The sequence below is a fragment of the Hyla sarda genome, chromosome 1 (assembly GCF_029499605.1).
Source record: "Hyla sarda isolate aHylSar1 chromosome 1, aHylSar1.hap1, whole genome shotgun sequence".
Lineage (NCBI taxonomy): Eukaryota > Metazoa > Chordata > Amphibia > Anura > Hylidae > Hyla > Hyla sarda.
The window spans coordinates 72248761-72272682 of NC_079189.1; the positions used below are offsets into that span (position 1 = coordinate 72248761).

At 44.3% G+C, this 23922-nt stretch overlaps 1 protein-coding gene across 11 annotated transcripts in view; it reads left to right on the plus strand.

Moving 5' to 3' along the window:
- The window catches only part of LOC130355477 (extracellular superoxide dismutase [Cu-Zn]-like), a 76284-nt gene extending 59761 nt beyond the window's left edge, over positions 1–16523 (plus strand). For 10 of the 11 annotated variants that reach the window (XM_056555667.1, XM_056555660.1, XM_056555702.1 and 7 more), the window contains one exon: positions 15626–16523. In XM_056555667.1, coding sequence (XP_056411642.1) covers positions 15626–16319 — 694 coding nt within the window. In that variant the 3' untranslated portion in view covers positions 16320–16523. Of the gene's footprint in view, positions 1–12310; positions 12511–15625 lie in introns of those variants that run through there. The other variant, XM_056555681.1, reaches the window with a different exon arrangement.
- Positions 16524–23922: the final 7399 nt, after the last annotated feature.

Genomic DNA, 23922 nt, shown 5'->3' on the forward strand with positions numbered 1-23922 from the left:
CTCCTTCTTCCCCCTTCTCTCCGTATTCCCAATGCTTTTCATGTCTCTCTCCTTAAACCGCTTATCCTTAACCGCTTCTCTCCCAAGGTTGTTGCTCCTACTCCTGTCTCCGGGTCCTCAGATGTCTTCTTGGTTAAAGAAATTCTCGCATCTAAGACGGTCAGAGGTAAAAAAAAAATTCTTGTAGATTGGGAGAGTTGCGGTCCTGAGGAGAGGTCATGGGAACCTGAGAATAACATTCTCGACAATGACCTTATTCACAAATTTTCAGGTTCAAAAAAGAGGGGGAGACCCAAGGGGGGGTACTGTTACGCCGAGCGCTCCGGGTCCCCACTCCTCCCCGGAGCGCTCGCAGCGTTCTCCTGTTCGCAGAGCCCCGGTGAGACCCGCTGACTGGGAGCGCTGCGATAATGTCCCTAGCCGGGATGAGATTCGCGATGCGGGACGCGCCCGCTCACGGTGCGCATCCCGACCCGCTTACCACACTCGTTCCCCGTCTGTGCTGTCCCGGCGCGCGGCCCCGCTTCCTCGCGCGCCGGCTCTCTGCAATTTAAAGGGTCAGTGCGCCACTGATTGGCGCATGGTTTTAATTAGTGTGTTCACCTGTGCACTTCCCTATATTACCTCACTTCCCCTTCACTTCCTTGCCGGATCTTGTTGCCATTGTGCCAGTGAAAGCGTTCCTTGTGTATCCCAAGCCAGTGTTCCAGACCTCTTGCCGTTGCCCCTGACTACGATCCTGTCTGCCTGCCCTGACCTTCTGCTACGTCCGACCTTGCTCTTGCCTAATGCCTTGTACCTCGCCTATCTCAGCAGTCAGAGAGGTTGAGCCGTTGCCGGTGGATACGACCTGGTTGCTATCGCCGCTGCAAGACCATCCTGCTTTGCGGCGGGCTCTGGTGAATACCAGTAGCAACTTAGAACCGGTCCGCCGGCACAGTCCACGCCAATCCCTCTCTGACACAGAGGATCCACCTCCAGCCTGCCGAATCCTGACACCATGCAAATCAATGGGAAATGTATGTTCCCACATAACTTCCGTACGGCTGTAGATATTTCAATACCTGGTACACATATTACGGGTCGGGATAGGAGGTCGGGATAGGAGATTGGGATAGGAGGACGGGATAAGAGGTCGGGATAGGAGGTCGGGATAGGAGGTTGGGATAGGAGGACGGGATAGGAGGGCGGGATAATATGATGGGATAGGAGGTCAGGATAGGAGGTCGGGATAGGAGGTCGGGAAAGGAGGTCGGGATATGAGGACGAGATAGGAGGATGGGATAGGAGGTCGGGATAGGAGGTCGAGATAGGAGGTCGAGATAAGAGGATAATGAATGTATAAATAGGAGAAAATACCCGGTTACACAGCGCAGTCCACAAATTCAATCAGGAGATGATGATGGATGTATAAGATATTTTATTAGGCCAGGGAGCAACGCGTTTCGGAGCTTGGGATCCCCTTCGTCAGGCAAATAGGCATCAATCGTTATGATGCCTATTTGCCTGACGTAGGGGATCCCAAGCCCAGAAACACGTTGCACCCTGGCCTAATAAAATATCTTATACATCCATCATCATCTCCTGATTGAATTTGTGGACTGCGCTGTGGAACCGGGTATTTTCTCCTATTTATACATTCTGCTCTGAATCGGCCTGCTCATCGCTGGATCCGATACCGGGAGGCTGCACCACTATTCTTATGCGCTTGTGTGGTTGTGTCGATTACACAACCGTACCAGGTGAGAGGACCACTAAAACAGCTGTGATTCCTGCACTCACCTATCTTCACATTGTCTATGACATACTGTCCTATGAGGAACTCTGCTTTTTGTTGTTTTTAGATTTATGAAGAGATAGGAGGATGGGATAGGAGGACGGGATAGGAGGTCGGGATAGGAGGTCGGGATATAAGGACGGGATATGGGGTTGGGAAATGACAACAATATATGAGGACAGGATATTTAGTCAAAAGCTTCCTCTGTTGATTTTCCTCCACAAAAAGGATTAGGAAGGAAAAACCGGGCAACGCTGGGTACTCCGCTAGTATGTGAATATAAAAATAAGATAAAATGGATAATATTAGCATCCTTTTTGAAGTCTAATACACTTCATCTAATATGACTTATTGAAAAAATACACTTGAAATAAATGTATGTGCTGGTAGAGAACAGATAAATAAATACATAAATAATAATAACAACAACAACAAATACCGTATTTATCAGGGTATACCATGCATCGGTCTATAACACGCACCCACATTTTCCCAAGGAAATGTGGGTAAAAAAAGTTTTAAATGGTACCCTATCTGTAATTATGGGAGCCAAAATGGGGTCCATTTTAAGTACGATCCAGTGTTTTTGGACAGCTCTCTGCATCTGATCCCACTGACAATTATAAGTTGTTATGAATCTAGTGACATTTCCCTGTTCTTGTTCTCTTTATTTTTTCTTTCCTTGCAGTAACTCACCTCTTTGTTCTCTTTTTGCTCTCCTGTATGTGTATTTTATATTTCAATTACTATACCCCCTCTCTTTAAATCTTTCCCTCAAGTTACGACTCTGATTTTCAAATCTTTCTTCTGTCGAACATATCCTCCTCATTCTTATAAATTGGCCAGTGGGGATTGCTCTGATAGTAGATTTTACATGAGCTGAGGAGGCATGTAATAGAGAATTGGTGACCATTTTCTTTCTAAAAAAATCTGTGGAAAGGCTTCCATCCTGTTGTTTTTCCAGTGTTACATCCCAAAAATTCACTGTTTGCTTACTGTATTTATATGTCAACTTCACATTAATGTTGTTGTCATTTAATGATGCCATGAATTGATCCAACTCGGACACAGACCCCTGCCAAATAAACAAAATATTGTTAATAAATCTCAGCCAGCACTGTACATGGTCTACCCCCTGCTCGCCACCGCACTGCAGAACCTCCCTTTCCCAGTAACCTAGGAAGAGGTTTGCACACATGGTATTACTGCATTGTTGAAGGTAGAATTATCTTTAAACGTAAAGAAATTATGACTCAAAACTAATTCTAATAACTGCAAAATAAGAAGGCAGAGGTCTGTGTCCAAGTCACCCATCACTGTGGTGGATACAGGTGTAAAGCGACTCCACATCTGTTGCCATTAAGAGTATGTTTGAGTCCAGAAAGATCCCATCAACCCTACTGAGCACATCTGTAGTGTCCTTTACGTACAATGGTAGAGTTTCTACTAAAGGTTTCAAACAAATATCAATAAACTCACATATAGGATCATTAATTCTGTCAATTCTGGACACTATTGGATGGTCCTTAGGGTTGAGGGGATCTTTGTGGACTTTGGGGATCGGGTAAAATGTGGGGATCTGTGGGTAAATAATCTGTAACCCTTCTTTTCCTTTTTTTTTTTTTTTTTTATAGAAAGAATCCCCGTTTAGGCTACCTCTAAAATAGTTTTTAACTCACTTCTGTACTGGATTATTTTGTAATTAACTGTATGTTGCCTTGTCCTTTAATTGGCGATACGCCTCTTTCTCATAAAGACCAACGGGCAAAGCCACCATGTTTCTCCCTTTGTCTGCTGGCTTATAGACAGCCTATGGAGTTCTTTTAAAGCATCACTTTGTTGCTTTGTTAAATTATCACATGATCTTTTTTCTGAAATTTGCCTGAACTCATCGGTTACTAAGGATGTCCCTATACCAATACTAGTATTGGTATCGGGCCGATCCTAGCCATTTCCCTGGTATCAGGGACTTGTTTAATGTCCCCGATACCAAAACCGATACTTGCTGCCGCTCCGCTGTCCCGTTCTCCCATCCTCCCGTCCGCATCATGGCGTTCTATGGAGGAGCATGGGACACACACGTCACTCCACCTCCTCCACTGTGCCCAGCTTAACCCTACGGAGGAAGCAGAGTGACGTGTATGTCACATGATCCTCCATAGAATGCCATTATGTGGACGGGAGGACGGGGCAGCAGCACCCGTCAGAGGACATACCCAGGTGAGCTGTTTATAAGGGTGGGGGCTGTTGTCTACAGGGGCTTGCTACTAATGTCTAAAGGGGGGGCCCTGCTGTTTACAAGGGGGGCTACGGTCTACAGGAGGGCTGCTACTAACATCTGCAGGGGGGCTGATATCTAAAGGGGGGCTTGCTGTCTACATGGGGGGCTGCTACTAATGTCAACAGCGGGTGCCTGCTGTCTACAAGGGGGGGGGGCTGCGTTCTCCAGGGGGGCTTCTACTAATGTCTACAGGGGCTGCTGCTAGTGTCTGCAAGGGGATACTACCTAATATTAAAGGCAATCTTACAGCAGAGTCGCCTGCACTAACTTGAATTAATAGGTAGATAGTGGAGGGGACCCGATTTCTACCGCTGGTCATTATGTGGTCATCGGTCTCGCCCATAATGCAACATTTTTTTTGTTCTGCCCAAAGGAGAAGAGAGAAATCTTGGCTCATATTACAGCAGCCACCTCCATTGCCCACAACAAGGAACCCACATATCAGCATGGTAAGCAGCGCCAGAGACCGGGTCACCCTGGTGTCAGATTCCCTTTAAAATAAAAGTACTCGTACTTAGTATCGGCGAGTACTAGAATTAAAGTATCGGTACTCGGTCTTAAAAAAATGGTATCGGGACATCCCTATCAGTTACCAGTCTGGTGAAGATGTCTGAAGATGGTGAAGGTGTTGGATTTCGGTAAAATACTTGTCAGGGACCGATCAGGGGACAGGGAGAGTGAGCCCAAAACTGACCCTAAAATCGCTCTCCCTGCCTACTTGCCCATCCACCCTAAACGGTGGAATGACAAATGGGCGCCAGTCCCTCCCTGAGCTAAAGTGCAGTGGCCTTAAAATCACATACAAATAAATAGTCGGTCACAAGCCAGAAACGTAACAGGAACATAGAACTCTATAGTATTAAGTTCAGAGAACACAGATCAGTAAGCAGCACAGAGGACACTATAGACCATTGAGGGAAACACTAGCTAAGTGATCATGTACTCTATGATCAGTGCATGTACAAAAACTCCAAAGATCTGAATAAAGAACTAATAGACATATAGAGTTCAAAACACCAGACAAGAAAACGGAGGAGCCTAAACAGACTCCAGGAACAGACAGGAATATAGCATAATCCTCCAGAACCTCCAGTAGACACAGAGGCCCATATTTATCAAACTGTTTGAGGGTAAAAATGTAGTGATTTTTCCACAGCAACCAATCACAACTCAGCTTTCACTTTACCAGAGCTTGTTAGCTGAGCTGTGATTGGTCGCTGTGAGAAAATCCCTCCACTTTTTCTCTCACACAGTTTGATAAATCTGGGCCAGAGTCTCCATGGACCGGTAACAGGAATGCCTAGTTACAACTCAGAAAACAGATACAACAGGATACAGTTATAGAACTCTGTTCACACTGAACACAAGACAAGAATAATCGCAATCCCTCAGAAAACGTCCAGTAGACACGGAGTCCCCATGGATAAGTAACAGGAACGCCTAGTTACAACTGAGAAAACAGATACAACAAGATACAATTATAGAGCACTGTTCACACTGAACACAATGTTGATGATTTATTATATGATGTTCTGAGGGATTGCGATTGTTTCTAGACACAGGAAGAACAATACCTTCTGATTACCCATGGACCGGTAACAGGGATATCTAGATACAGAATCACAGAAAACGGATAGAAGAGAAAACACAGTGTGAACAGATACATAGCAGAAAGGATATACATATCCTAAAACCGACTATACAAACACGGATCAAAATCTACTATGACCATGCTAACTAACCATGGGTAAAAGCCCAGAACATATCAAAGATAAATTCAAGGTACATGCTAAAACAGAGACAGTAGATTAAAAGCTCAAACAAGGAATGTTTCACCAAAGGCTCCACAGCATGTTAGCAGCAAGACATCAGGACGTCCATATGTAATCACCAGCCCTGAAGCTGGAACTGAGCTCACCTTAAGTAAACACACCCTAAGAGCTATTGGATAGAAAGTCAAAGGCTTTAACTATTCCCTGACCGGGGAGCATATCACTGTTAAAACACAACCATATCCAATAGCTGTGTGTGAACACAGACCAAGACAGACATGACAATACTTCTATCTGCTTACCTTGTGAGATAGGTTCTTGTTCTTCAAGAATACTCTCCAAGGTTTGAATTGTTTGTTTTTCCATGGTACTCTGATTCACCAGCTCAGGTCTAACGTAACTTTTTCCGTAGGAGCTTACTGGAAGATAAATGGAGGTCTTTTAACGCTGTGGAAAAATTTAAATTATTAGTGGGAGAAAAATTCAATCCCAATTTAAGCACCTCACATTAAACAATGATTTGACAGGTTAATTACCTCCATAGTATTTTTCACTCATTTTTCTTGTTGTTTTGGTGGAGTAATCCTCCTTTTATGGGCATGACACAATTCTCTTGATGTGGCTGACTGTGTCTGAGTATCATGGAATTCATTCCTTATTCTACCATCTCTAGAGTGTTGGTATTTCTCTCTAGATGCATTAGATGAGATGGAGGTAGATCTTGAACGTGATACTGATCCTTGTCTACACCGGTATACCCTATTCTGAGCCAGAGCTGCACTTTCCCGTTGGAATTTTTTCGACATTGTAGTATTTCTTTGCCCCATTTCTGAAATTAATTTTCAAGGTTACTGATTATTTACCCACAGATCCCCACATTTTACCTGATCCCCAAAGTCCCCAAAGAGCCCCTCCACCCTCCGGGCCATCCAATAGTGTCCGAAATTGAAAGAATTAATGATCCTATATGTAAGTTTCATATTTTTTTTAAACCTTTAGTAGAAACTCTACCATCGTACGTAAAGGACACTACAAACGTGCTCGGTAGGGTTGATGGGATCTTTCTGGACTCAAACATGCTCCTAATGATAACAGATGTGGAATCGCTTTACATCTGTATCCACCACAGTGATGGGTTAAAAGCTGTTAAATTTTATTTGGAGACTAGCAACTTGGACACAGACCTCTGCCTACTTATTTTGCAGTTATTAGAATTTTTTTGAGTTATAATTTCTTTATGTTTAAAGATAATTTCTGCATTCAACATTGCGGCACTGCCATGGGCGCCGCCTGTGCACCATTGTATGCAAACCTTTTCCTAGGTTTCTGGGAGAGGGAGGTTCTGCAGTGTGGTGGCGCTCAAGGGGGTAGACCATGTGCAGTGCTAGCTGAGATTTATTGACAATATTATGTTTATTTGGCAGGGGTCTGAGTTGGATCAATTCATGGCATCATTAAATGACAATAACATTAATGTGAAATTGACATATGAATACAATAAGCAAACAGTTAATTTTTTGGATATAACATTGGAAAAACAACAGGATGGAAGCCTTTCCACAGATGTTTTTAGAAAGAAAACGGCCACCAATTCTCTATTACATGCCTCCTCAGCTCATGTAAAATCTACTATCAGAGCAATCCCCACTGGTCAATTTATAAGAATGAGAAGGATATTTTAGACAGAAGAAAGATTTGAAAATCAGAGTCGTGACTTGAGGGAAAGATTTAAAGAGAGGGGGTATAGTAATCGAAATATAAAGTACGCATGCAGGAGAGCAAAAAGAGAACAAAGAGGTGAGTTACTGCAAGGAAAGAAAAAATTAAGAGAACAAGAACAGGGAAATGTCACTAGATTTACAACAACTTATAATTGTCAGTGGGATCAGATGCAGAGAGCTGTTCAAAAACACTGGAACGTACTTAAAATGGAACCCATTTTGGCTCCCATAATTACAAATAGGGTACCAATTAAAGCGAAGAAAGGAAAAAACCTAAAGGACATCTTGGTGAGTAGCCACTATGTGGCAAGAACCAAGAATCCTTTTGGAAACACTGCTCCACATGTAGGTTGCTACCCATGTGGAGAATACTTGTTATACAACAAGACTTGTTGTACTGCAGATGGAACACGTGAATATGAGATCCGCCAATGTATCTCGTGCAATACTAAAAATGTCATATGCAACATGCAGCTGCTCAAAAATTTATATAGGGTTAATCTCAAGACAAAAAATGAGGATACAAGAACATGTACGAGATATATTGGCGGAAAAGGATACCCAGAATTGGGTGTCCTTGAAAACCTTACCACGTCACTTCAAGGCAGAACATAACTGTGATCCAACACAGTTAAAAGTAAGAGACATAGAAAAAAATCTATTTAGGAATATGAGGTTGCAATGTAAAGAAAATCCTGGCCCAAAAGGAATGTAGGTGGATAGTCCAGTTGGGGATGATGACACCGACGGGTTTAAATGAGCAGTTAATGTTTTCTCCCTTCTTGTAACTGCATATCCATTAGTGATTTTAATTTTTATTATTTTTTCTCCTTTCTTTTTTTAGATTAAATGTAATTTTATGTCATATTAAGTATGAGGTTTTCCCTACTACTGATGGATGCTGTAGGAAGTGTGAATGGGCGTATAATGAACATCAACCTACCCAGAATTAAAGACAAGCACTAAGAAAAATGGGGGTAGGGGGGTTTATGGGGGGTTATATTATATTTTATATTTGGGAATATATAGAAGGGTCTGCGGTATCATCTCCATCCCACAGCAGGTGCGCTCTCAATAATCTCTTCCCAGCAAAAGAACGTCAAATAATAAAGGGGAGTTATAAAGCCCATGGAAAGTGCTCTAAAACATAACTTTTAATGGTTCCGTGATAAAAGACACCACCAAAACAATTGTGACCCATTAAAATGAGATTAAATGCAAGCGTCAGTTGTACCAAGAATTAGAGCCCAACGCGTTTCTACTGTGTGTAACAGTTTCCTCGGGGAAATAGCATTGGTACAGCTAATGCTATTTCCCTGAGGAAACTGTTACACACAGTGGAAACGTGTTGGGCTGTAATTCTTGGTACAATTGACGCTTGCATTTAATCTCATTTTAATGGGTCACAATTGTTTTGGTGGTGTCTTTTATTATGGAACCATTAAAGGTTATGTTTTAGAGCACTTTCCATGGGCTTTATAACTCCCCTTAATGATTTGATGTTCTATTTGGGAATGTAATATAAGGGGTATTCATAATATGAGATATAATGATGATTGCACAGATATTTTTTTTTTGCCAGAGAATGATCTACAGGCCACGGAGTGAATTGAGCTTGTCTGTGACAAGTGGACCAATATGCACTATTTGCACAGTATCACATGTTTTTGTATATACATTTTGTTGCACCTATATTATTAAGATATTTATATGTAGTTTGTATAATAATGTATCACGAGTAAATTATATGTATATTATCATTTATGCACTGTCTTAATAGACAATGTAATGATATATAAAGCACCAGCACTTTATGCTATCTTGTTTCAGCACTTTATATGCAGTAATCCTCCATAGAAACCCACACACTGTATTCATGCAAACATAGATCATCGGTAAGGTTAGACTAGAAGCTAAGTCTGTGCAACTCCACAGTGCGATTGCGCGGAGTCTCCCTCTAGCGGCACTGTCTCACCCGGTCCCTGTAGCTCAGTGCGCACGCTCGGAGACATGGTCCCGAGCCTGCACGCTGATGTGAAGGTGCCGGAAGTGGGGCAGGAGGCGGTGGATGGAGATGCGGTAGAAGCGCCAACATTGGCGTCCACGTGACACACATCACATGCAGTATTGTCGCAGAAATAGTATGGATAAACAGGAGAAATAGGGGCCCCTGGTTAAAAACTCTGAAATATTACAATATAAATACAATGTGCATGATTTAGCAGACATAGTTAAAATTGCACAAATCTCCAGCAACATACTAAAGCAGAGCTAGGGATTTAAAGCCACACCCGAGTTGCAATTGGATGAGAACATTAACTCTTTCAAGGCTAGGAATAAATACACAGAAACTGAACAAACAGAAAAACCAGTGTCTGAACAGACCCCAAGACAAAACACAAAAAAAAAATAAAAGGACATTACAATAGGTGTCTCATCACATGGGGTCTAAGTGCTGGCAGCCCTGCAATCTCCTGAATAGGCCCTGGCTCTCTGCGAGGAACATGTGCTGCAGATGACATGCGCTCTATTCATATCTATGGGAGCACTAGAGATGCCCGAGTTCAGCACTTGGCTCTCTTTGGTGCCCATAGAGAATGAATAGAGCACATGCTATCTGTAGCACGTGCTCCTCACAAGAAGCCAGGGGGTTTCAGCATTCGGATCCACTGCGTTCAGACACTAAGTTGCTTTTTGCTAGACCACCCCATTCAGGACGGTAACTTTGTGAGAGTAAGACTTGTATTCACATAACCAAGTTAATAAAACACACGGATGCAGCTGAGCTGGACTAAAACAAGTGTCGCTGTACAGCTGTTGATGTTGAGTGTGCATGATATAGGCATAAAAACAAAACCCGGAGTGCTTCTCTGCTCCCCTGCGTCCGAAATTCAGTTCCGAATGCTGGGTGCGTGCTTTCGTGTTCACGCCCGCCCCCTCGTGTCACCCCACTCCGTGACATCATGTCCTGCCCCCTCAATGCAAGTCTATGGGAGGGGGTGTGACGGCTGTCGCGCCCCCTTCCCATAGACTTTCATTAAGGGGAGGGGGCGGGCGTGAACACGGAAGTCCGCACCCAGCATTCGGAACATTGAGTTCCGGATGCTGGGGAGTGGAGTACAGGGCCAGATTAAGGCTGCCTGGAAGACGGAGCACTTCATTATCTTGCCCAACTCCCCCCCTCCTGACAGTTCCCCCACATTAGGTGCAGTATAGTTTGCCCACATAAGATGCATTATAGTTTCCCCACATTAGGTGCAGTACAGTTCCCCCACATTAGGTGCTATACAGTTCCCCCACTTTAAGTGCAGTACAGTTCCCCCACATTAGGTGCAGTACAGTTCCCCACATTAGGTGCAGTATAGTTCCCCACATTAGGTGCAGTATAGTTCCCCACATTAGGTGCAGTACTGTTCCCCCACATTAGGTGCAGTATAGTTCTCCACATTAGGTGCAGTATAGTTCTCCACATTAGGTGCAGTATAGTTCCCCCACATTAGGTGCAGTACAGTTCGCCCACATTAGGTGCAGTATAGTTCCCCCACATTAGGTGCAGTATAGTTCCCCACATTAGGTGCAGTACTGTTCCCCACATTAGGTGCAGTATAGTTCCCCCACACTAGGTGCAGTATAGTTCCCCACATTAGGTGCAGTATAGTTCCCCACATTAGGTGCAGTATAGTTCCCCCATATTAGGTGTAATATAGTTCCCCACATTAGGTGCAGTACAGTTCCCCACATTAGGTGCAGTATAGTTCCCCCACATTAGGTGCAGTATAGTTCCCCACATTAGATGCAGTACTGTTCCCCCACATTAGGTGCAGTATAGTTCCCCACATTAGGTGCAGTACTGTATAGTTCTCCACATTAGGTACAGTATAGATCCCCCACATTAGATGCAGTACAGTTCCCCCACATTAGGTGCAGTATAGTTCCCCACATTAGGTGCAGTATAGTTCACCACATTAGGTGCAGTATAGTTCCCCACATTAGGTGCAGTATAGTTCCTCCACAGACATACAGCCTTCAGCCATATACAGTGAATGGCTGGAGGCTGTATGCCTGTTTACTGCCCCACTTCAGTGTTCTGACCACTGCTCCTCCGGTCCAGAGACCCCGGGGACCGGAGTCACGATCTACAGCTATGGCCTATGGGCCATAGGTGTAGGTCCCGGAGCGGAGGTCGGAACACTGAAGATGACGTGCCGCTGGTCACTAACCATGCGCGCGTGTCCTCCTCGATGCTCCGCTCTGCATTTCATCTATGGGCGCACGCACGGGACGTCAGTGACGTCCCTGCGTGCGCAAACTCCCGGTGGCCCCTGCATTTTTAAAGTTAACGCGGGGGCCGCCGCAGGGAGGTATACCCCCTGGACATCCTTGTGTCCTGAAAAGATTTTTCGGGACACAGGGATGTCCCGAGTGTGACGGGGGCCCCCTGCGGGCACGGGGCCCGGAGCAGGCGCTCCATAGCGACAATAATGATCCGGCCCTGGTGGAGTAAACCTTTAATAACAGAAGAAAGGGTCACAGAAATGAAAAGAGAATTCATAATACCTTTTGCGGACCTACAATTGCTATGCTGCTAAAATGTTGTCACTAGGGAAAAATCTAGAACAGTGTTTCCCAACCAGGATGCCTCCAGCTGTTGCAAAACTACAACTCCCTGCATGCCCGGACAGCCGTTGGCTGAATATCCACCGAAAGAAGATCATCTAGAAGTAATTCCTATGTTATCTATGGAAACGTAGTCTGATATACAGGTGACTCCGTGATAGACCGGGCTGAATGAAGAAGCAGTAATGCAGAGCTCTGGAATGTGTATGGTAATGAGCTCATCCAGTCTTGTGGACACTCCCCTTGTACAGTGTTACAAAACCCCAGCACATCCCAGACCTCATATACTTTGAGCTCAGACAGGTTCATTGCTTTCTCCTCCAGCTCCAAACAGCAACCCAGGTAAATACTATTTCATGTGTATTGAGAGAATTAACACCGCAAAACAGCAATTCAGCTAAATGTTATTATTGTTCTGTATGTTCAGAAAGATAAACTTGTAGCAGCTGCACATTTATTATCATACTGAATAGTGTTTGTTATATGGGGTCAGTGTATACAGTGTTTATACTGCTTTATGCTATTTGTACCTAGAAATTTGGAAAACTGTGCATCAAATTTTAGTCTTCTGTGCATATTTTCTTTAACAACTTTAGAGGTTTTCTAGTTTTATATTAATTAAACTTTGTGTATAACTTAAAAGTAAAAAAAAATGTTTTTACGTATCATTGTAGGCGTAAGGCAAGTAATTTTTCCTACTGTTTGCCTGTGTGTACATGTGTACTTCCCCCAAATGTATCAGAAAAGTGCCTAAATAGCTTTGATCTAAGTTAGTTTCAAATGTGGCGTGCGCTGGAATTAAGTTGCGCAGAAATATAGTGTGTCTGCGCCAAAAATTGCTACAATTTAAAATTGTCACATATGATAAATCTGAAATCTGAAATGAAAATGCAATGAATGGTAGAGCGTTTTAAAGAAATAATAAGGATTATTATTAATAATAATAATTATTATTATTATAATTCAGGAAGAAGTTAGGCTAGAAGTCACAAAATTTTAGCATACCGTATTTTTCGTCATATAAGACGCTCCGGCATATAAGACGCACCAAATTTAATAGAATAAAAAGCTAGAAAATAAAGATTCTAAACCAAATACAATGTTAAGTATAGGACAGTGATCTTCAACCTGCGGACCTTCAGATGTTGCAAAACTACAACTCCCAGCATGCCCGGACAGCGGTTGGCTGTCCGGGCATGCTGCGAGTTGTAGTTTTGCAACATCTGGAGGTCTGCAGGTTGAAGACCACTGGTATAGGAGATAGTACTCACGTGTCCCCGCTGCTCCGGAACGTCGCCGCTGCCCTGGATGTCGCCCTCCATCGCTGTCGCCACGTCCCTGGGGTGTCCCTGTCGCTCCGGAACGTCCCTGCTGCCCGGTATCCTCACTCTCCGTCGCTACGCATGCCGCTCCTATTGGATGACGGGACGGCGTGCGCGATGACATGATGGCGACGAAGGAGAGCACCGGCCATGCAGGGGATCCTGGCACGGAGCAGACACCAAGGAGGCAGATAAGGTCCCTCCCGGTGTCCTGTAAGCTGTTCGGGACGCCGCGATTTCACCGCGGCGGTCCCAAACAGCTCGATTGAACAGCCAGGTTAGTGTTATTTTCGCTTCAGATGCGGCGGTCAGCTTTGATCGCCGCATCTGAAGGGTTAATACAGGGCATCACCGCGATCGGTGATGTCCTGCATTAGCCACGGGTTCCGGCCCTTGATGGCCACAGGGACCGCCGCGATAGGTGTGTATTCGCCTTATAAGACGCACCAACTTCCCCCCCCCCCCCCAGTTTTGGGGAATTAAAAGTGCGTCATATATGGCGAAAAATACGGTAATTTATCACTTGCACAAAAATATGCAACGAATTTATGCCAAAAAGCATAATATCTATAATATATCTCCCCCTTTGTGGTACAGTTCCTCACCAAGATATGTGTTTGATCTCAGTGAGTGAGAAGACTCTTTACATTCAGTAGTTGGATACAATTAATTCTGGTTTATCCTGGTTATATTGCCATCTGCAATGTCAGTATTGCACTATAAACTCGCACACCAAAATAATGGAAGTGCACATCCAGAAATATATAAAATGTCGATCCATGCTTTACTTGATCACAAAAAATGTATTACAAGATGCTTAAGTTTAATAACAGTAAATACTAAGGGGTTCTAATGTGTGTTGGGGAGTTTTTGATCTTCTTAATAATAATTTGCATTTATTATTAATATATATGTGATATCTAATACATGGTACTTTATTGTCATTAATATTACGTAACTGCCAGAAGTCAATGGGAGTTACTGAAATTGCATAACTCATTCATTGCATCAGAAGGAGAGGTAACAATACACCTTTAAAGGAGTATACTCATCTTCCAAAGTTATACTCTATCCACAGCTCAGCACTCGGCAATGTCCGGAAGACCCATGAAGATTGAATAGAGCGCTGGTCAAACAAGTGTGGTGTGCTCCATTCATTTGGGTGGCAATTTCCCCGTATGCCTGTGATCAATAAGGGTCCTAGCAGTCGGCGCCCCACCAATCAGCTTATCATACCCTATTCACAGAATAACCTTGGGAGATGAGAATACCACTATAAAGGGGTACTCTGGGCGAAAACAAATATTTTCAAATCAACTGGTGCCAGAAAAGTTAAACAGATTTGTAAATTAATTTATAAATCTTAATCCTCCCAGTACTTATCAGCTGCTGTATACTACAGAGGAAGTTGTGTAGTTCTCTCCAGTCTGACCACAGTGCTCTCTGCTGCCACCTCCATCTGTGTTAGGAACTGTCCAGAGCAGGAGAGGTTTGCTATAGGTTTTTGCTCTTGCTCTGGACAGTTCCTGACACAGACAGAGATGACAGCAAAGAGCACTGTGGTCAGACTGGAAAAAACTACACAACTTCTCTGGAGCATACAGCAGCTGATAAGTACTGGAAGGATCCAATATTTATGTCAGCCATCACCGGCGGGTCCTTGGCTTCTAATAGCAGCCTGGACCCGTAGTCAATGATGCGAGAGGTCGACGCAGGACGTACATGTACATCCTGGCATGCAGAATTCCGCTCAGAAATGCCAACATGTGAACATGGCCTAACAATGAGAGAGCAAAAAAATGCAGTCTGACAAACTTATCCTATCCTACTCTGAGTAGCAGCTAAATGTTGGTAATTTCTATTGAAAGTTGTTAAGAAAGTTGCTTTATTTGAATTCTGGAAACAAATCAACACAAAAAAAAATCAGTGCAAAGGTGTCCATAGCCTTTAATAAAGCTCTCATTGAGTTGTGAATCAGTTAATTTCCTCTTAAACTTGGAATATAAAGAAGGCATTGGGCACAGGGCTAAATTACACTTTACTCTATAATGCTTGTTATATCTTTAGTATACATTACTATGCATATACATTAGTTAATAGCATGCTGAATTGTATTTGTCTTTTGGTTGTTTCAGGAATCGTATCACCATGAGCTTTTACCCAACCTTCATCCTTTATATATGTGCCTTCTGCGGTGTGAGAACTGTGGCACCGCACAAAGATGAAACTCAAATGCTGACAGTGATGTCCCAGAAGGTGGATGACATATGGAACACAGTGGTCCTTACAATTCCCATGAAGAATAATCCAGATAACAATACATATGGGATATGTAATCTGCAACCAAATCCAAAACTGAATGAGAGTGAAGCCAAAATCACCGGACTGGTTTTGCTCAAGCAGTCTTACCCCGATGGACAGCTCGAAGCGCGCTTCATCATAAAAGGATTTCCCTTGAATGACAGTGAATGTACCAGAGCTATTCATATCCATAACTTTGGAGATCTGAGCGATGGTTGTGATTCTACTGGTGGACATTACAACCCTTTTAAGGTAAATCATCCTCAGCACCCAGGAGACTTTGGGAATTTTAAAGTGCAAGATGGAAAGATCCAGAAAAATCTATCAAACCTTGAAGCTACACTTTTTGGGCCCTACTCTGTTTTTGGTAAATCTATTAATGTCCACAAGTTGACTGATGACCTAGGCAAAGGCGGTAACCAGGCTAGTCTGGAAAACGGGAATGCCGGCACACGTCTTGCTTGTTGTGTGATCGGGTCCAGCAGCAAGACTAGCTGGGATAAGTTCACTGCTTTGTCTGAAGACTGATAAAATTCAAAACAAAATGTATTAAACATTGCAATCTTCCAAGATTTTAACTATGAGGGCAATCACACTGTGTAATATTTTGCATTGATTTTAGAATTTGTGAGTAACTATCTCTAATATTAGGCTTGTGTGCTAATAATACAATTTAGATAAGGTCTGAAGCACTGATTTTTTTGTACTTCCTCTTTAATAAAAGATGGTATGATTCCAGTTATATATATTTATTTACACACATACACTAGGGATCGACCGATATCGTTTTTTAAGGGCCGATACGATATTCTGTGGAGGTTAGGGCCGATAGCCGATAACTTATACCAATATTCCGGTGTAAGTTAACGGCTATTTATCCCCCCCCCCCCCCCCCCCCGGCGACACCACCCGGCGCACCGCACCCCCCTCCCTGGACCGCACTGCACCGCAACTCCCCCCCGCACCACTCCTGCCAGAGACCGCGGCTGCTGCCCCATTGCCTCCCCCATTCCCGGTTTTATAATTACCTGTTCCCAGGCAGGGCCGGATTAACATAGGGGCGGATGGAGCGGCAGCTCCAGGCCCCTGCGTTAAAATAGGCCCGGCGGCCTGCACAAACGGCCGCACAGACCGAGGGCTGCAACATGCTGGGAGCGGTGCTGGCACGGTCCCTGCATGTGCATAACCGGACGCTTCACCTGCGGGCCCCATCGTTCCCCTTGCGACTGGGCCAGCAGGTGAAGGGTCTGGGACGCCAGCAGATCCTGAACACCTGTCCCGAATCTCCGAGCGCCCGCAGCTTTTAACACTGAGTGCGCCTTTAAGACGCACACAGCGTTGAGCGTGCGCTCGGTGCGGCAGCTGACGTAACAAGAAGGAGCCGGCGGCTCCGTCCTGTCACTCCATCCCGGGCTTCCTGTGCGGCAGCGGCTCTGTGGAGGCTGTCACCACAGGAGAGAAGAGGAGAGAACAAGAGCTGCGGGGGAACGAGACAGAGGTGAGTGTTTTTTTTTGTTTTTTGCTGGGGGCATTATTATGTGAGGCTCATTACTTATATGGGGGCAAAGTGACGGGGGCATACTTATATGGGCGCAAAGTGAGGGGGCATTACTTATATGGGGGCAAAGTAATAATAAGTAATGCCCCCCTAACTTTGCCCCCAATAAGTAATGCCCCCTCACATGCCTCCCATACATAATAATGCCCCTCACATGGCCCCCATATATAGTAATGCCCCCTCACATGACCTCCATATATGGGGGCATTACTATATGAGGGGGCATATGTGTGTGAGGGGGCATTAATATGTGAGGGGGCCATGTGAGGGGGCATTAATATGTGAGGGGGCATTATTATATGTGGGGGCCATGTGAGGGGGCATTATTGTATGAGGGGGCATTAATATGTGAGGGGGGCGTTAATATGTGAGGGGGGCGTTAATATGTGAGGGGGGAATTAATATGTGAGGGGGCATTAATATGTGAGGGGGCATTAATATACAAAGGGGCCATGTGGGGGGCATTAATATGTGAGGGGGCCATGTGAGGGGGCATTAATATGTGAGGGGGCCATGTGAGGGGGGCATTAATATGTGAGGGGGCATTATTATATGTGGGGGCCATATGAGAGGGGCATTATTATATGTGGAGGACATGTGAGAGGGGCATTATTATGTGTGGGGGACATATGAGGGGGGCATTATTATATGTGGGGGACATGTGAGAGGGACATTATTATATGTGGGGGACATGTGAGGGGGGCATTATTATATGTGGGGGACATGTGAGGGGGCATTATTATATGTGGGGGACATGTGAGGGGGGCATTATTATATGTGGGGGACATGTGAGGGGGGCATTATTATATGTGAGGGGGCCATGTGAGGGGGGCATTAATATGTGAGGGGGCATTAATATATGTGGGGGCCATATGAGAGGGGCATTATTATATGTGGGGGACATGTGAGGGGGCATTATTATATGTGGAGGACATGTGAGAGGGGCATTATTATGTGTGGGGGACATGTGAGTTGGGGCATTATTATGAGGGGGACATGTGAGGGGGGCATTATTATATGTGGGGGACATGTGAGGGGGGGCATTATTATATGTGGGGGACATGTGAGGGGGACATTATTATATGAGGGGGACATGTGAGGGGGGGCATTATTATGTGAGGGGGGCATTATTACATGTGGGGGACATGTGAGGGGGGCATTATTACATGTGGGGGACATGTGAGGGGGGCATTATTATATGTGGGGGACATGTGAGGGGGGCATTATTATATGTGGGGGACATGTGAGGGGGGCATTATTATATGTGGAGGACATGTGAGGGGGCATTATTATATGTGGGGGACATGTGAGGGGGGCATTACTATATGTGGGGGACATGTGAGGGGGCATTATTATATGTGGGGGACATGTGAGGGGGGCATTATTATATGTGGGGCACATGTGAGAGGGGCATTATTATATGTGGGGGACATGTGAGAGGGACATTATTATATGTGGGGGACATGTGAGGGGGGCATTATTATATGTGGGGGACATGTGAGGGGGCATTATTATGTGTGGGGGACATGTGAGGGGGGCATTATTATATGTGGGGGACATGTGAGGGGGCATTATTATATGTGGGGGACATGTGAGGGGGGCATTATTATATGTGGGGGACATGTGAGGGGGGCATTATTATATGTGGGGGACATGTGAGGGGGGCATTATTATATGTGGGGGACATGTGAGGGGGGGCATTATTATATGAGGGGGACATGTGAGGGGTGGCATTATTATATGAGGGGGACATGTTAGGGGGGGCATTATTATGTGTGGGGGACATGTGAGGGGGTGCATTATTATATGTGGGGGACATGTGAGGGGGGCATTATTATATGTGGGGGACATGTGAGGGGGGGCATTATTATATGAGGGGGACATGTGAGGGGGGGCATTATTATGTGTGGGGGACATGTGAGGGGGGCATTATTATATGTGGGGGACATGTGAGGGGGGCATTATTATATGTGGGGGACATGTGAGGGGGGCATTATTATATGAGAGGGACATGTGAGGGGGGGCATTATTCTGTGTGGGGGACATGTGAGGGGGCATTATTATATGTGGGGGACATGTGAGGGGGGCATTATTATATGAGGGGGACATGTGAGGGGGGCATTATTATATGAGGGGGACATGTTAAGGGGGGGCATTATTATATGAGGGGGACATGTGAGGGGGGCATTATTATATGTGGGGGACATGTGAGGGGGGCATTATTATATGAGGGGGACATGTTAAGGGGGGGCATTATTATATGAGGGGGACATGTGAGGGGGGGGCATTATTATGTGTGGGGGGCCTGTGAGGGGGCATTATTATGTGTGGGAGCCATGTGAGGGGGGCATTATTATGTGTGGGAGCCATGTGAGGGAGGCATTATTATGTGTGGGGGCCATGTGAGGGGGCATTACTATATATGGGGGCAATGTGAGGGGCATTACTATATGAGGGGGCATTATTATATATATGGGGGGTCATGTGAGGGAGCATTGCTATATATGGGGGCAATGTGAGGGGCATTACTATATATATGGGGGGTCATGTGAGGGGGCATTACTATATATGGGGGCAATGTTAGGGGGCATTATAATCTATGGGGGTAATGTAAGGAGGCATTGTTATATATGGGGCAATGTGAGGGGGCATTACTATATATGGGGCAATGTGAGGGGGCATTATATTATATAGGGGCAATGAGAGGGGGCATTATAATGTATGAGGACAATGTTGGGGCCTAATACTATATAGGGCACAGAAGGGACTACTATATAGGGCAGTGTAATACATATAGGGGGTTTGTATAGAGGTGAGGATTTTGCTGTAGCGAGAATCCTAAAATGTTTGTCTGGCAGATTCGGAGAAGACGAGTTGTGATTGGGAGAAATCTTCATGATGACTCAGAACAGATGGAGAAGAAAGAGAAAAGTGAACGACTCAGATCAGAGAAGACGCTCCCGTGAGTATATAACTATAATAACCTATATGGTCTGCAGCCCCTGTGAGTATATAACTATAATAACCTATATGGTCTGCAGCCCCTGTGTACAGCTCAAATCTATTCCTGTGTAGGGTCATTGATCTTTTGTATACTGTACTGGTTTTTATTCAATAACAATATAGCAGTGTTAGTGGTTATGGTAGTGGTCATGGTGTGGAGGATTTATATGTCCCTTGTATTGTGGTGTTATTAGTGATACTGGTCTGTGTATAGTGGCTTTTATTTCCATACAGTATGGTGGTATTGTTTAGTCAGTGGTCATGGTGTGGTAGATTATATTTTCGCTATGATCGGTTTGGTGATATATAAATGTAATAACACTAAACACATTGTATTTCATTGCACACATGTATCCATACAATGGTCCCTCAAGTTACAATATTAATAGGTTTCGGGACGACCATTGTATGTTGAGACCAGAACTCTATGGAAACCTGGTAATTGGTTCTGAAGCCCCAAAATGTCATCTGAAAATAGGAAAAAGTGAGGATTAAATAAAAATAAGTAGATAACTAATACAGATAAAGCAAATCCTTACATATAAATAAGAAAGATCTGCTGGGAGCTGTAATCACTGTCTATTTCAGTGTTTTCCAACCAGGGTGCCTCCAGCTGTTGCAAAACTACAACTCCCAGCACGCCTGGACAGCCAAAGGCTGTCCAGACATGCTGGGAGTTGTAGTTTTGCAACAACTGGAGGCATCCTCGTTGGGAAACACTGGTCTATGTAGAGGACAGGAGATTCTTCGGGGTCCTGTACAGTACACAGTGTCCTAAAAAAGTATCATGGAGCCGTCCTCACCTGGTGTCCAAAGTAGCAGCTAACCCTGGTACAGGTAAAGAGTAGTAAAGAACATGTAATACCTCCCTGTACTGTAGGGGGGGGGGGCGCTACCAGACACCAGTCAGTGCATGCACTTTAGTAATACAGGGGTTTTACCAGTGAATGCCCATTCTGATTGGTCAGTTCTTCCGGCCATTGACACGTTTCAAAGATCTGGACTGTCTGTACATTGTATGTTGAGTCTGGTTTCAAGTTACAATGGTCCAGAAAAGACCATTGTATGTTGAAACTATTGTATGTTGAGGCCATTGTAAGCTGAGGAATCACTGTATGTGTATTTTATTTTTTTACACTGGATCATTGTTTTTTTTTTTTTTTTTTTTTTTTAACCTTTTCACTTTGATTTGCTGTAATTACCCTGTAATTGATTTTGTGTGTGTTCACACATAAATACCAGTACTCTGGTCACTTTTGTATGCTTGATAAAGACTGTGCAGACAGTCGAAACGTTGCTTGCCACATATGAGGAAATAAACTACACTGCTTTTCACCTTATATTGGAGGCTGTGGGACGCTTTCTATTTGTGTCGATTACTGCCGCCAGCAACCAGGGCTGTGATTGGGCCAGCTTGCACCCACATCACCTTGACGCTGTTCGGATGTGCTGCTCTACCTTGCTTCTACTTAGTTATCTGGCTATCTACCTAGTTAGCTAACAATCCAACTGGCAAGCTACTTACCTGGCTACCTACATATGTCATATGTTTGTCGTACGTGTCGCACATAATGTAAGTAAATGGAGTTGCACTGCAACCCACAAATGGCCGCAACCCAGCTGTTGGGTCACGGACACTTGTAGGCCCATAAAAATCCTCAGCACCAGGCCCATGATGCTCTTAATCTGGCCCTGTTCCCGGGGTCTGCTCTACTTCTGTCTCCGGCGCCGTCCTCCTGAGCTGTCACTGTGCACAATGACGGTGACGTAGCGTTGAAGACATCACTCATCATTGCGATGCGCTGCGCACAGCGTAACACAGGACGCGCAGGAGCCAGAAATAGCGTGGACCCCGGGAACAGGTAATTATAAAACCGGGGATGGGGGAGGCAATGGGACAGCGGTCGGGGCAGTGTGGTGCGGTGGTGGGGGGTGTGGCGCGGTGCGGGGGCGGGGCATTATCGGATTATCAGCAAGGTAATTGCCGATAACGTCCAAAATCGTGAATATCGGCCAATAATATCGGCCAAACTGATAATCGGTCGATCCCTAATATACACATTCACATATATGTATCAGAAACAGTAAAATGTTTATAATAAATGAATAGAAAAATAAATAGCAAATCCTTTAGGCATAACCACCCCGATATTTATAAAATTTTAAAGGGGTATTCCGGGATTTTTTTTTTATATTTGACCATGCTACAGGGGCTGTACATTTAGTGTAGTTCATAATATAGTGTCTGCACCTGAGTTTCATGGTGGTCTCGCAAGTATTTTGTGATTTTTGCCCCAGTGTTTGTTTTTAACAGCATATAAAATTACCTTTGTCTCAGGTTTTCTCAGGTTGCAGTGCGCCCCGAGACATTACATTACTAGTCAATATAGAACAAAAAAAAAAAAGGTGCCATAAAACGTTACACTTAATTGGTAATCACTAAAATCCACCAAAAATCAGGAAAAGGTGCATTCCCCCATAAAGAGAGAAAAAATCATATCAGATAAAATATCCATATATACAAAAACCTATCAACTAGTTATAATCGTAAGCATAGATATAGTACATGTGCTGTAGTGGTGACAACAAACACATATTTTCAGCAGGGTGGCTGGATTAATAGAATAATCCAAGCAAACCACCAGGGACAGCTATAGAGTACACAGTTATTCCCTGGAAAGAAACATTATAGCCATAAGCATTCCCAACGTACACTTCTACTCCTAAGGTCAATGAACAATTACACAGGAGTGTCCTCAGGGGAATAAGCTCTTATGTATATCTGAATGTCAGACACATATATATATATATATATATATATATATATATATATATATGCCAGATAGCCACCACTAAATGTATATAGAGCAAGAGTAAAATACATATATACACTAATACAATGCCGTAATTGGTATATAACACCATAGGTCGAATTGCATATAGGTAACCACCAAATATATGCTCCCAGATACAGCATGTCAGGACACTTAAGTAAACATATGTTTGGGTAATATACTTGTTACCAAAACCCAGGTGTAATGCAGACAGTTGTGTGAAGCTGCGATCAGCAAACAGAGATGTCCTGCAGTGTGGCAGGACGCCGAGAGTTTGACATCACTAGTCAGGTGTTCAGAGGAAGCCTGTCTGCTTCAATGGGTAGAGAGACTGCAGGGTGGGAGGAAGGTCATTCTGCAAGAATTGTAGTTTCTCAACAGTTGGAGGCACCCTGGTCATAAAACACTGGTCTATTGCATGGAAAGGATCACAGGTGTGTTTCAATGGGTGGGGTGGCTGATGTGTGGGAGGGAGAAAAGTGTGACCTCACACTTACAAACAAGAAATTATGGCAATTGTAGTTTGAGAGAACTCCAACAGGAAATAGCCAGTTCACAAAAAGATAGCCACAGTGTTATGGAAATCTCACAACATAGCCATTTATCCCCAAGACAAGTGCGGATCCTCCCTAAGCATGTCCATTACTGTCTGTCAGGTATTTACTAAAAACACCTTATGGCCCTCAATGCATGGAGTGAAAAAGCCAATGGCCAGAACTTGTCTCCAGGATCACTT